The sequence below is a fragment of the Notamacropus eugenii genome, assembly GCF_028372415.1.
Source record: "Notamacropus eugenii isolate mMacEug1 chromosome 2 unlocalized genomic scaffold, mMacEug1.pri_v2 SUPER_2_unloc_1, whole genome shotgun sequence".
NCBI lineage: Eukaryota > Metazoa > Chordata > Mammalia > Diprotodontia > Macropodidae > Notamacropus > Notamacropus eugenii.
The window spans coordinates 384887-397018 of NW_027325092.1; the positions used below are offsets into that span (position 1 = coordinate 384887).

The following is a 12132-nucleotide window of genomic DNA, read 5'->3' on the forward strand; positions in this document are numbered from 1 at the left end:
TCTTTTGAGTCATTCTAATTAGAAATAAAATTTTCATTTTGGTTCTGTTCACTATTTCTCGGGAGAAACAGAGTTGACGGTTGTGCTTCTTACTTCCTATGACCTTCACTTTCCTTATTTGCTCAGTTGCAGTAATTACGTTTCAAATGACTTACCTCCCAGAGAGCCACTTTTCATTTGCAATGAGTTATTTCAGTGACTTGATGTTGTAGACATTTTGCACATATTACATGATACTTAATTTTGGCAACAGGCTAGAGATTCCCACTTCAGATGGTGTCAAAGCCCTTGCAGGTGACATAATAATCTCAACCCTGTTGAGAGATGAGCTCATATAGTTTTTTTCTCTATAATTTGACCCCAGTCATTGTTTTTGAGGTCTAGGTTTTCAGGGACCTCAATATGACAATCCCCAGGTTGTTCTAACTTGAATCCTAGGAGTTCCTCTAAGCCCCTTGGATGTCAGTCTTCACCTGTTCGGCGAGGAGACGGTAAAGATTCAGTAAGTGACTCTTTATTCCTCAGGTTTTGAGATAGGAAAGATTAGGAAAGAGAGGTATAAGAAACTCCTTTTGTGTCTCATACTTTATTACTACAAATATGTGTCTCTATATGATATGTATATGCTTTTTTATTTTCCTTTTATGGTTTTTCTTCATATTTTACTACATAATATATATGTGGGAGTGACTATTAAAAATGGAAATATATTATATAAACTTCATTTATTTTTCTTGGCATATACCTTCCATTTGTATATAACATATCCAGGTATCAATAGGTATATTTACGTTTCTCTGCATGTTCTCTCATATTCTATGCATTTTCTAATTTTTCTTCTCATTTAGAAGTGGTTTTTCTTTTTTATTCTCTCTATATTGGGTGTACCTTATTTTTTTTTCTTTTTCCTACATAATAAATATTTTTTCTTCTATCTCTAATTCTCATTCAGGAAAAACAAGAGGCATTTAATTTTTTTCCTCTTTTAACTGTCTGTAAATCTTTAATTATTTGTCATGGGGTTTTTTATATATATTTTTTTCTTTCCTCTGCTTTGAATTATTTTTTTTTGCAATTTTCCTTCAGTTTATTTGACTCCTTTATGTCATTTCTCTCATTTCCCTGATGCTCTCACTCCTCTAAGTTATAAAGCCAGTACCATGCCCACTTTCTCAACTTTTTTCTCCCTTTTTATTTGTATTTCTTGTTTAATATTTTTTCTTTTCTTATTCTAATTTTCAGTGATTTATTATTAGATTAATCCTCCCCACCCTTTCCCCTCTCCCTGAAGTATATGGAGTAATCACATTGGTTCTTTCCAGTTCTAAATGGTGCATTTCTAAATTCAGTGCATATGAGCTCTGCTCAATTTGGCCTACCTCTTAAGACTCTTCCTAGAGCAAAATGAAATTTTATTCGCAATTTGAAAAACTGTCCGTTCCTTTTTGTAGCATAGGTCAAACTTTGCTTTCTCTTTAGACATCATGTCTAAAGAAAAAAATCAAATAATAACTGCTCTTTCCATTTAATATGTGAGAAAATCAGACTCCAATAAGACAGGAAAATAACTAGCTCAGGATTACACAGCAAGTTTTTAGTTATGAAAAGGATTAGTTTCTTTACTCTTAGTGTAGTTCTCTTATTCAAACCCTTATTTGTAATAAGTTTAGATTTTTAAAAAACTCTTACTAGACAGTTCACCATATCTAAGGCATTCCGAAATATGTTCTTCCATCTTTCCATGCTTCAAACAAGAAATGAATATGAACCAGAAATACAGTGTACTGTGAGTTTCGTTAAGCTCCTTTCCCAGTTTACCCCTTTGGTTTTCAGGCTGCATTAAAGATTGCTTGAAAAGGAAGTAGGGTGTCTCATATTAACTGTACAGCATTTCTTGGGAAATTGTGCCTGTCAAATGTGGTGCTTCTGATAGAAACCCCCTCCCCCCCACGCACATGCTCCTGCCCATTATAGTGCCTTTCTTTCCTGAAAGGTAATAGTTTGTGTAAATTTTACTTTCTATTGAAAGTCAATATAGGCTCTCTATATTTTCCTTGTTCATGATAGTTTTAATACTCCATTTTTGTGTATTATTGCCCTTTTTTGTTTTTACTTTTCCTTTTTCCTGTTATTCTTTTTTCTTCCCTGATAGTTCTCGCAACATAGTAAATGTTTTAACTAATTAATTCTATTTACCAATAGATTTTCATAATGATATTGATATTTTTGTACTGATTTTAGGCAACGTTTTACACTCAACAAAGAAAAATAACCTCATTCCCTAAAAAGTCATGTTTTAGCATTTCTCTTCTCCATTTACCCTACAGTTCTTCTTACCTACTGTTTTTCTGATCATTACTTCACTTTCTTCATTCCTTTCCTGACCATTTCTTTTTACATTTTCTTGAATTACTTTTCCTCTTGCCACTGTTAATTCTTTTACACTACATTCCTCTATCCTTCTCTTCACTCCTTTCATTCACGAACTGTGATCCTCTCCTTTCTCCCCCTCCTTCTTTCTTCCTTTCTTCTATCCACTCCACTCACAGGAGATGCTTTATTCATCAGAATATTTTCAAAATAAAATCTTATTTTGTGTTAAATAATCTAATCCTTGTTTCATAGCTTGAATTTTTTTCCATTTTTAGCTTAGGGGATAGGAACTTTGAATTTGAGACATAAAGATTTGGGAAGAAGTCTTAGTACTGTCACATATTGCCTGTGTAAATTTAAACAAATCACTCATCCTCTAAATACACCAAGCAGCTCCCTTCAAAAGTCTAGTTGTTCTGATTTACAAGTGTAGAAGGGGTTCTCTTATTCATGAAATTGGCAGTTTACACTCATCCTTATTATAATGTATTTTATGGGAAAGGTATAGTTCCTCATTCACACTATGATTCTAGGCCCTTGATCCCTAGATTCTTTCCTAGAGAATCACCCCTGGTCTAATGACAGTATCCTCCCTTTACCATGCTAACCCTTGAACAAACAATTTAACTTCATGTTGTGCTTTTCTCTAGAATCTCTTGCCCCTTGGTTAACCTCTAATATTTCTGTTCCAAACCTTTGCTGTGCGTTGTTCCCAAAATCTGCAGCCTCCCTCCCTACTCACATGCTCCTAAAGGAAACTGTGAAAAACAAAACAAAATATGGGGAAGCTATATTTATTGGACACTTTATACATTTGACCAGTGGCCTCAATTGGTCAATAACTTCAACTAGGCCATGATTGCTACATGCTAATTCTTTTCATCATCCCTAATTAACACACTATCTCACTCATTCTAGTAGATATTTTAAACCTTTGTTTTCTTTTTCAGTTTTCTTATCTTGTCCCACACCCCTCCCCTCTTGAGAAAATCTTTTCCTACTTTAATGAAAAATTTGAATCCATTCCCTCATACCTCCCTCTTCTCTCATCCTAATTTCATTTCACTCACATGCTCTCTGTCACTTCGCTATTACCTCACTTAGTGAGGTGACCCTTTTCAATCTTATCTCTCCTGCAGATTTCTCCCAGTCACTACAGTTTCTCATTAGGTTTCTCCTTATCCACTGTCTCTTTCCCCAAGTTCCTTTCCTTTCCTTTCCCTCAATTTCCTTCCTTCCCCTTCCCTGCCTTTCCTTTTTTTTCCTTTCCACTTAAACCTACTGCACTCTGAAGCACATAGACTGTACAGCAACAGACCCCTGCCCAAGCTTGACTTAAGTGCTGCTTTCTAGAACCTCCTGGATTTAGACTAATTATCCATAGTAACTGTTACTGTTTCCCTCCGAGCTTTATTTAGTTATTTTTCTCTGCCTCGTTACAAGGACCATCCCCTGACTACTTCTTAAACAGGCCTATTCACTGAGTGGGTATTACCTCACCCTAAGTGAGCACCTGTAAAGACCAACCTAAAAAGACCAAGGTCTCCCATTACATTCGGGGCCTTCTCCAGTCATCCTGATCACTAGATCCAGATGATTTCGGAGGAGAAATTGAGACTGGTGATCTTGCACAGCCTTCTCTCACTCAAAACAAGGTCAAGTGCAAGTTATGTCATCATTTCTCTGATGGCATGGTCTTCATTGGAAACAAAAGACAAACAAATTTATGTCTATCCAATGTCCCCAAAACCCTTACTCTGCATCCAAAGACTCTATACATCGTTCTCTTATGTGTCTTTTTTCATTTTCTTTAAATCTCTCATTAAGCCACTAGTCTTGCTTCTTACTTCATAATCCAATGAAATGTGCTCTCCCCAAAGTAATTAACAATTTCTTAACTAGAAAAATGAACGGTCTTTTCTCAGTCCTTATCTTTCTTTACTTCTCTGAAGTTTTGACACTGCTGATCCCTTCCCTGATACACTGTTTTCTTTAAGTTTTCAGGAAGCTGCTTCTGCCCTGAACTATATAATCACTTCTTCTTGGTGTTTTTTGCTAGGTCCTCATTGAAATCATGCCCACTCATCCTAGACAACTCTGTCTCTGACTCACATTCTCTGCTCCCTCTATATTGCTTCACTTGATTTTCTCATCACCTTGAAGTGACTGAAGATTTTCACATCTGCTTATGCAACCCTATCCTCTCTCTTGACCTGCAGTTTTCCATCGCCTCTTGCTTATTAATAATTTCAAATCGATTGTTCCAAAGTCATTAAACTCAACATATCCAACACTGAACTTACTATTTTACACAAAACATACACCTCTTCATAAATTGGCTTTAACTTTTGGAGCCAACACCATTCTTGTAGGCACCCAGGATAGTTAGTTAAGTGTGACCCTCATTTGCTTTCTTTCACACCTCATGTGTAATCTGTAGTGAAATCATTTAGATTTTACATTCATAATATCAATCACACACACATATATATATATGCATATATATATATATATATATATATATATATATATATATATATATATATATATATATATATATATATATATATATATGGCTTTTATCACCTTATGCCTGGACTATGACAATAGCTTAGTATTTTATTTCTCTATTTTAAATGTCTCCCACCTACAACCTATACTCTACTTAGTTGTCAAAATAAACTTTCAAAGTATATATTTGACTATGTCATTTCCCCCTCCCTCCATAAAACGCACTGGCTTTCTATCACAACCACATTAAGTGCTTTTTATAACTTATTCCATTTTATCTTTTCAATTTTCTTAAATTTAAACTTATACTTAACTTCCTCAGGCACTCTGTGGTCCCGTGACATTGGCCCTCTTGCTATTTCTTGAATAAAACATTGCATCTTCCAACTCTGGGCATTGTTTGATACAGAGCTTGCTTACACATCAGTTTTCATTTATAGTTTCCTTTTAGGTTTTAAAATTCTTGACAGCAAGGATTAACTCTTGACTTTTTTTTTAATACCGAGCACTTAGCACATTGAAACACAGTAGGCATTTGTAAAGCTTTATTGACATACTAACAAAAATTAACAAGGTGATTTCAACAGTTTTATTGTTCCAATGACCACTCAACACAAGTAAGAATTTTAAAAATCTGCAAGGAAGGTGCATCATCACAGCGTTATTGGAAACGTTTTGTAGTAGTATAAAAATCAAACATAAATGTGAGTTTTACACAACGTACCAAAATAAGGGGAAGTTTTTGTAGATTAATCAGATTATACACATCAGGACTATCCTTTGATCCTGAAATTTTACAAAACAGAGTCAGGAAGTGGTTGAGAATAGGTCAGTAATTATATATATATATATATATATATATATATATATATATATATATATATATATATATATATATATATATATATATATATATATATATATATATATATATATAAAATTTAAGTGAAAAAAATGCGTCACAAAAAATAAAATCAAACTTGTCCTGTGTAGCTTAATAAACCATCCTATTTGATTCAGTACCACTAACACCACCTTCCTCAATTCCCACAAGAGAAAACTAGAATGATATAGATCAAACCAATAATACCTCAAACACATTACTGACATTGAATGATTTCAGGAGAGAATGGTGGAAAGAAAAATCCAGACAAAAACATTGCAAATGGTAAACAATAATTCAGCAATTATGATCCCTGCAAGGATAGACTGCTTTAGGCAGAAGGCCTCAGGTAGAGAAAGAAGCAGAGAGGAAATCATAGGCAAAGTGAATACCTTGTAAGAGAGGAACACCCAGTAACATTTTTTTCTCCAATCAGCTCTATGTGCTGTGAAATTCAGCAACTACTACTACCGTGGTCTTTTATATTTTTGTCACAATAATTTTTTTCAGCCTTTTTCAACTCTAAAATAAATATATATCTCTTCCTTGATTAATCCATCGAAGTCCAATGGATATGGAATAAAAGTGAAATAGCATAGTGTATTGCAGAAACAATCTAAGTACTCTTTTTTCCTGGTGATAGTTGTCAACTCCTTCTTTACCCTTTACCTCAAATTCCTCACCCAAGAAGTGACGGTAATGGAGTATATGATCACTGTGGTAATGTCCAGTTTAAGATATATAGTTCTATGAACTTAGAACATAGGGCACCATTGATTCTCAATATTTCACCAGCTGGAAAAAGTAGGACATTATTTTAACATTTGTATACTTCACACAATTCTAACAATTTGCTGTTGAGATTATTTACCACTTCCTTTTCTAGGCTCTTCCGTTAATTTTGGCATCATATCTCCTGAATCTCTGAAGAAAAATGGTATCTAGCGAGTTGATCTTTGGTGTGGCATTCTTCTTTCAATGTGCCATTGGCTTTGTAGGGAATTCACTGCTGTTCATGCTCTATGTTTTTATCTCCTTCAAAAAACCTCAACAGAAGAAGCCAATGGATTTGATTCTTGCTCACTTGACTTTCGCCAATATGGTAACACTTTTTACCAGAGGCCTCCCAGAAATCATGTTTTCTTTTGGAATGAGACATTTTTTAGATGATTTAGCGTGTAAGGCACTCATGTACATTTACAGAGTTGCCCGGGGACTTTCTGTCTGCACAACAAGTCTTCTAAGTATGTTCCAGGGCCTCATTGTCAGTCCCTACAACTCTGTGTGGGCAAGCATCAAAGTTAGAGCCCCCAAATATATTTTACATTATTTCCTGTTTTTCTGGGTCACCAATGCATTGATCTACATCAGGGTCATTGAAGCCACCGAAGCAACAAAAAATGACACAGTTTCTACTTATCGTTACATTTCAAGTATTTACATAGTAAGATTAAAAGAAAATGATAGCCAATTTATGCCTGCATTCACGTTTGGTATGATTTTTCATGACCTTATCTTTCACTTCCTTATGGGCTTGTCTAGTACCCACATGGTGTTTCTCCTCTATAGACATAGAAAACAAGTGCAACACATTTACAGCAGTAGTCATTCTGCTAAAACCTTCCCTGAGGTCAAGGCCGCAAAAACTATCCTCTTGCTTGTGACCTGTTTTGTGTTATTTTACTGGCTCAACAACTCTATCATCTTACATCAGATTTTTACTTTGGCAAAAGACGCTCAATTTGACACAATCTCAAGTTTTTTTGTGCATGTTTCCCAGCCCTCTGTCCACTCTTACTCATGGGGAGTGAGAATCGTATCCCAAAGCCTCATTGTATACCTGGAAAGACACAAAGATCTCATAAAGCTTTTAGGGATGCATTAGTCAACCCATGAATCTAATCTTCCCTCTACAATTTTATGAATTTCAGTCTTCCAATTCCGAAACTAATGTATAGTTTGACAACTAGGAATTTTAGAAATACACATAGAAATCAGGTAAAACAACATAGTTAATACAAAAAAGTTAGAATCCTGTAACGAAATTTGAAAGGAAATTTCTTTCTCACCCCTGATTATGAGAATGATAATCAGGAAGACTCAGGCACATTTTTAATGCTCATATTAGATAACTGCTTTATCTAGGGTAAGTCATGTTACAGTTATAGGCCACATTATACATTTTGTAAAATGAAAGGCTTGTATGAAATGCATTTTGCTACTTATATGGAGTGTCCATGGATATTAAATTAAGGACATTGGAATTAATGTCATCAGTGTTGAGTTTCATTCCTTGATCTGAGGAACATCACTAATAATAAGACTTTGAATGGCTTAGTAAATGTCTGGTCCTGCAGTATGTGCAAAGGATATGAATAAAGGCAAAAATATCATTAAAAAAGTCATAAGCAGAAAAAAAATTAGAGAACTATTGAATCATATAAAATAAATATTCAACGTAAATAAGTGCAATCTTAGATGGAACTTATTGGCAATATGGCAGATTTGGAATGGTCTCTTATAGAGAAGGTGAGATTGAAGCTGAATCCTGAGGGAGATCAGAGTAGTCAGATGGTAGAGGCAAGGAAGGAAAAAATTCAACAATCATGGGAGAACCAGAGGAAAGGACAGCCATCTGAAAATGTAGTGTTTTGAGAAAGGAACAGTAAGATGTCTAGTGTTACTTTTAAGTTCATTGGAGTAAAGATTTTTTTTAAAATCTGGAATGACAGGAAGTGCCCAGATTTTGAAGAACTTTGAATGTCAATAAAAGGATTTTGTGGCTGATCCTGAAGCTGATAGGGAGGCAGTGGAGTTTATTGCATAGAAGGATTACATGATCAATCTGTACTTTTGGAAAACGAATTTGATAGCTGAGTGGATGATAGACTAGTATAGGGATAGACTTGGGATAAGGAGACTAAATAGTAAGCTACTGCAGTAGTACAGAAATGAGGTGATTCATACCTACATCAGGTAGCTTTTCTGAGGGGAGAAGGGGAAACATTCATGAGATATCAAAATAAAACCTAAAGGATTTGTCAATATATTTTATATGAGAGATGAGAGAGAATGAGGAGTCATGGATAATATCTAACGCTGGCTTAAAGGACTGGCTAACTGGAAGGAATGGGGTGTCCTTGATAGTAATAGGGAGTAAGAGGAAAGTTTTGGAAGACAGTTTAGGACATGTTGGGATTAAGATATAAATTTTCACTCCCAGTTTAAGATGTCTAATGAGCAATTGAAGACTTGAGTCTGGATGTCACAAGAAAGGTTATCGCTGAATAAGTCAAAATGAGAAATATCAGCATTATATATACTAAGTGAATCATTGGGAATTGAGATCATCTAATAAATCAAATACAGAGTGAAGAGAAGAGTTTCCAGGACAGAGTCTTCTCAGATGGCTAAGGTGTTTGTAAATAACTTGGATGAGGATTCTGGAAGGGAGGTTAAGAAGAAATGGTCAGATTAGTGAGGTGAGGACCAGGGAGAAGGTCATGAAAACCTAGATAGAACAGAGTGTCAAGGAAGGGAAGGTGACTGACAATGTCAAAAGCTGAAGAGAGATCCAGAATGAGTATTGAGAAAACGACAGAGGATTTAGAAATTGAATGCTTCATAGACAACACTTATGTTTGAATAATGAGGTCAGCAACAAGAATTGTAGCGATATAAAAACAGAGAGGGGGGACAGAATGGAAGGGGAGAATGACTTTTCTAATGTAGAATGATTTCTTTCTTTTTTTATGATTATTTTTAATGGTTTACAATCACTTCCACAAAATTAAGATTTTATCCCCCCCACCTACCCTCCACCACCCCCTCCCCCGCCAAGACCGCATACAATTTTGTATAGGTTCTACATATACTTTCCTATTGAGTACATTTTCACTATAGTCATGCTATGTAGTCGAACTAAAAAAAAATGGAAGAAATCATATAACAAATCAAAACATGATACACAAAAACACATACACACAAACATGATCTGCTACATTCTACAAATGACTTCCATATTTCTTTCTCTGAGTGTGGAAGACATTTTCCCTTAGAAATCCACCATTGGCATTTTTTTTTAAATAAGTTATTACATTATTACAGAATTCCAAGTCTACAGAAAAAACTCTCGCACGCTGTGGTCGTTGCTGTGCACAAAGTTCTCCTGGTTCTGCTCCTTTCACTCAGCATCAAATCATATAAGTCCTTCCAGGCCTCTCTGAAATCTTCTTGTTCATCATTTCTTATGGCAAAATAGTAATCCATTACATTCATATACCATAATTTATTCAGCCATTCCCCAATTGACGGACATCCCCTTGACTTCCAGTTTTTGGCAACTGCAAAGAGTGCTGCTATAAATATTTTTGTACATGTGGGACCCTTTCCCATTTTTATGATCTCTTGGGGATACAGTCCTAGTAGTGATATTGCTGGGTCAAAGAGTATGCACATTTTTGTAGCCTTTGGGCATAGTTCCAAATTGCTCTCCAGAATGGTTGGATGAGCTCACAGCTCCACCATCAATGAATTAGTGTTCCAACTCTCCCACATCCTCTCCAGGATTTATCACTTTCTTGTTCTGTCATGTTTGCCAATCTTATAGGTGTGATGTGGTACCTCAGAGTTGTTTTGATTTGCGTCTCTCTAATCAAAAGTGATTTAGAGCATTTTTTCATATGATTATAGATATCTTTAATTTCTTCCTCTGACAATTGCCTGTTCATATCCTTTGACCATTTATCAATTGGGGAATGACTTGTATGATTATACATTTGAGTCAGTTCTCTATATATTCTAGAAATGAAGCCTTTATCCCCGAGCTTAGCTCTAAAAATTATTTCCCAATTTACTACATCCCTCCGAATTTTGGGTGCATTGGGTTTGGTTGTGCAAAAACTTCTCAGTTTCATATAATCGATATTATCCATTTTGCATTTCATAATGCTTTCTATCTCATCTTTAGTAAAAAATTCTTCCCTTCTCCATAAATCTGATAAATATACTATTCCTTGCTTCTCCAGTTTATTCATGGTATCAATCTTTATACCTAAATCATGTACCCATTTGGACTTTATTCTTGTGTACGGTGTCAGGTGTGGGTCTATGCCTAATTTCCGCCACATTTTTATCCAGTTTTCCCAGCAATTTTTGTCAAACAATGAGTTCTTATCCCAGAAGCTGGGGTCCTTGGGTTTATCAAACAGGAGGCTGCTATATTCCTTGCCTACTGTGTCTTGAGTGCCAAGTCTATTCCACCTGTCTACCTCTCTGTTTCTTAGCCAGTACCAAGTGGTTTTGATAATTGCTGCTTTATAGTACAATTTGAGGTCTGATAGCACTAGTCCACCTTCCCAAGCATTTCTTTTCATTTGTCCTTTTGATATTCTGGACCTTTTGTTCTTCCAAATGAATTTTGATATCATTTTATCCAGCTCTAGAAAGTAATTATTGAATGATTTCTAAAGAAGTTTAACTGCAAAATAAAGAAGAGATGCAGGGAAACAGGGAAAAGGCATTGATGGATGAAGGAATGTGTATTTTTTTAACATGAGGGAAACTTGGAGGGAGTCATAACCAGTAACAAAACATACAGTAGACTGGATGAGATGGAGGAAAGTGAGAGAGGATGATAAAGGGTACACTATGGTAGAGAAGTGATTTTGAATGAGATCACTTGTGCATGTAAAGTGGTTTGCCTTGACAAGGAAAAGGATTATGTTATTATGTGAGTCTAGCTTGAAGAACGAGATATTGGCAAAAAGCATTTGAGTGATATGCAATGAGGACGAGGGAATAGCTCTAAAGAACTTTCAGTGAATGACCTGTATTTTTACAGTGATATATCAGGTAAGGTTCTCAGTAATCAGTGGGGGAAGAAGAAGTCTCAGAAAGAAGAGAGAGAAAGGGTGAAGTGGTAAAGACAAGTTTTAAAACAGGGTGGAGAAAGGGTGAAATCTCTATGAAGTGGAACAATGTCCTTATGAAAAATGTTCCCATGGGGAGAGAGATATTCTTTAATAGGAGATAGGGGCTTTCATAGTGGCACAATCCACAGAGATTTCATGTATAGCATGCCATACCTCAATAGAAATCTTCCTGCCTAATTATCGGGCAGACAATTGACAACCAAAAAAAGTGAGTTAACTTGCGCCAACAAAGGAGCTTGCAGAGTATGGGGGGAAATGATCATGGAAAAGGTAGGGGGCAATAATGAACTGCATTATCAGACAGTGAAATATATATATATATATATATATATATATATATATGTTTATATACACATGTATATATACATATACATTCATGTGTATATATACAAATATATATAGCAAATATATAGTAAATATATGTATATATAT

At 35.2% G+C, this 12132-nt stretch overlaps 1 protein-coding gene across 1 annotated transcript; it reads left to right on the forward strand.

Annotated features, from left to right (window-relative positions):
* Positions 1 to 6701: 6701 nt before the first annotated feature.
* LOC140516897 (vomeronasal type-1 receptor 3-like) lies at positions 6702 to 7663 on the forward strand. Its single transcript, XM_072627749.1, is given in 2 exon segments — positions 6702 to 7530; positions 7533 to 7663. Coding segments are annotated over 2 exon segments (960 nt in total).
* Positions 7664 to 12132: the final 4469 nt, after the last annotated feature.